Here is a 2,974-nt window from a genome sequence, read left to right as displayed (position 1 = left end):
CATGGATGGAGTCGGGGTGGTGGCGGTGTCTGACACCCAGCAGCAGCTTGGTGGTGGAAGGCAGCCTCAGTCGCATGAGGGCCTGACTGGTGTGGACTCATCCGGTGGGGTGTTGCCCCTCCACGGGCCCCCTGTGCTCGAACTACCAGTGGTGATGGAGCAAGATCATATGGGGGGTCGAGTTGGAAATGCTGGGGGAGGAGCAGGAGGACTCGGGGAGCAGCTCCACTCGAATGGGGAGCTTAACTCAGGAGTCGTCAGTGTGGTGCTCACTGGCTCGATGGCCAGTCAGGGCCAGTTGGAGCCGGTGCCTCTCCATGGACACTCTGGGATGGGGCTGGAGGCAGTAAATGTGTCCCCCATCACTGCAGAGGTGTCACTGGGGCCAGAAAACAACCTGGTGCTGGTGAACTCCACCTTGCAACTTGAGGATTCTACCTCCAACAAGGAGAACATGGTCACTGCCTACACCATCTGTGAGTCTGTATTTTAGTTCCTTTGGATGTTTAATAAATGAATATACCAGTGAATAAATCTTTGGGAAATACTTTTATTCAGCAGTCATAAGCGGTCATAGAATTGAAGTGAAATGAACATGATTGTTAAAGGGCAGTGACTCAAATAACTCACCTGTGAAAAAGTTTTGTGCTGGTGTTGTGTCTACTAGGGTGCACACTGTGTGAGCGCTCATATACCTCAGACTGCCCAGAGCATGGCCCAGTCACCTTCATCCCTGACACGCCCATCCAAAGCCGAGCTCGCCTCTCTCTGCCACGTCCACTGTGCCTGCGCATCTCAGTGGCCGATGAACCACTTGGTAAGAGAATAAACTCCCTTAAACAAGGGTTTCTGTGGCAGTTAGAGCAGGATAGAGCTGAGTCATTACTCTGTCGACTGATATCATGTCTGTTTTTAAGAGAGAACATGGCTGCCATATCTGACTATTAGTCTGTTTTTTGTTCCGTCAATCAAAATGTCTGTTAATCTTGGTGAGGCCGCTCTGGATTTAATCCTTAGCTGGAATTTTAAAATGAGTATAATCTTGCAACTTGTGTAGAGGCAAAAAGCATTCAATTTCAAAACATTTTCATTCCTGTATCATTAATAGAACAGAATAAAATCATTTTTAAGGCACACACAAGCTTTTACACACACAAACTTTTTGGGACACTGTGTAAGGGTTTTAACAACGTAAAGGCATTTAGGATTTATCAAGATGCCTCATGGAAAGAACAACTTGGTAGACCATCAATTAAATTGCTGGCAAAATGTGCTTACTGTAGGAGTTTTTGCACGAGATGTCATTCCTCCGAGGACCTGCTTTGGACCAATGGTTGGCCAGCACTGTAGCAACGTCGATCTGTCTGATTGGCCGGAAAAGGATGCGCCTCAACTGTGGAAGGTTAGTACAGAGGCTTTAGTTGGACCGTGATTTTTGTGGTCAGCGCAAAACCACGCTACGTAAACGAGGATGATGAGCCATTTTCTCTGTCGCAGATGTATCACAACAACGTGCTGGAGTTCTACATCGTGACAACGGATGAGAACGAATGCAACTGGATGATGTTTGTCCGCAAGGCAAGGTATGACACAGAGTAGCAGCAGTGCTTGCATAAAAGCAGCTGCCACAGTGAAAGATTGCTGACAACAGTTCACATTGTTTAGAGCAAAAAAAGAAAAAAAAAAAAAAGTGTAATTTAAGTTTCCTGTCCAAACAATTATTGCTTGCCCAGTTAATAAACAGTTCTTTGTGTGTTGTGTATATTTAGGACTCGTGAGGAGCAGAACCTGGTGGCGTACCCTGCCAATGGGAAACTGTTCTTCTGTACAACCACAGAAATCCACCCAGACCAGGAGCTGCTCTTTTATTATAGCAGAGACTACTGCAGGATGATGGGTGAGATGACAGATGAGTAGCTGTGATTTTAAGGAACCCTCACATCACTTCTTACATGGTAATCCATAACTTGACCGTTTCCACCAACTTTTATGTCTCCACAGGTGTTCCTCAGGTGCCTGAGGGCCAGATCTGCCAGTGTGGCAAAGAGTGCTCCTCCTTCTCTGAGCTCAAGTCTCATCTAAGCAGCCATAACAGCAACCACAGCCATAACCAACCTCCACACAGCCACAGCCCGTCACAGCAGGACCACTCTCAGCAACAACAGCAGCAGCAACAACCGCAGCAGCAGCAGCAGCCACCGCAACAAGAGCAACAACCACAGCAACAGCAACAGCAACACTCTCACCAGGAAGAAAAGATGACCAATGGGACCTCAAGCTCCTCCTCTTCGCCATGGCCCTGCCACGCCCATGCCGCAGGACAAACGAACAATGACAACAGCGGCGGCAGCAATAATAGAAACTCTAATAACGTTACCTCCAGAGCGAAAGGTCAGGGCCATGTGCGGGAGAAGAAATTCAAGTGCAGCATGTGTTCACGAGCTTTCATCACATCCACTAAGCTCAACGTGCACTTCATGGGACACGTGGGGATGAAACCTCACAAGTGCGAATACTGCAGTAAGGCTTTCAGCGATCCCAGTAACCTCAGGATGCACCTCAAGATTCACACAGGTACGCACAGGGATAACGGAAGTGTAAACAGTAGTCTGGAGTTTTGATTTTGGCAGCATCTGTCTTTCAGCTGTCATATGAACCCCGCAGTTTTGCCTGTGTCTTCCCTACAAACCATGTAAAAAAGACACATATAAAAACTTGTCAACGAGACTTGTTTGAAAAGAATAGTTAAACATTTTTGGAAATATGTTTTTTCACTTTGTGGCAGAGAGTTTAGATGAGAAGATCGATACCATTCGCATATCTGTGCATTGAAAAATTGTATTTCCCTGTGATACCCAAATTTTGCTTTTGTTAAACCTCTGAAACTCCTTTTCCAACTCACAGGTCAGAAGAACTATAGATGCACGGTTTGTGAAAAGTCCTTCACACAGAAATCCCATGTGGCATCACATAT

The 2,974-nt window shown here is 46.5% G+C and overlaps 1 protein-coding gene across 1 annotated transcript; it reads left to right on the top strand.

Moving 5' to 3' along the window:
- Position 1: 1 nt before the first annotated feature.
- LOC111651529 (PR domain zinc finger protein 4-like) lies at positions 2-2,969 on the top strand (the record flags this gene model as incomplete). The annotated part of the gene is made up of 7 exons (XM_023401498.1): positions 2-476; positions 668-817; positions 1,284-1,402; positions 1,498-1,583; positions 1,770-1,897; positions 2,002-2,574; positions 2,905-2,969. Coding segments are annotated over exons 1-7 (1,596 nt in total), but the record flags the coding sequence as incomplete, so codon positions are not given.
- Between the last annotated feature and the right edge of the window lie 5 nt (positions 2,970-2,974).

Source organism: Seriola lalandi, unplaced genomic scaffold, assembly GCF_002814215.2.
Source record: "Seriola lalandi dorsalis isolate HSWRI2012SDOR001 ecotype SW California unplaced genomic scaffold, Sedor1 jcf7180001973248, whole genome shotgun sequence".
NCBI classification, from domain to species: Eukaryota; Metazoa; Chordata; class Actinopteri; order Carangiformes; family Carangidae; genus Seriola; species Seriola lalandi.
The sequence above is the reverse complement of the archived record's forward strand: the minus strand, read 5'-3'. Positions and strand labels throughout refer to the sequence as shown.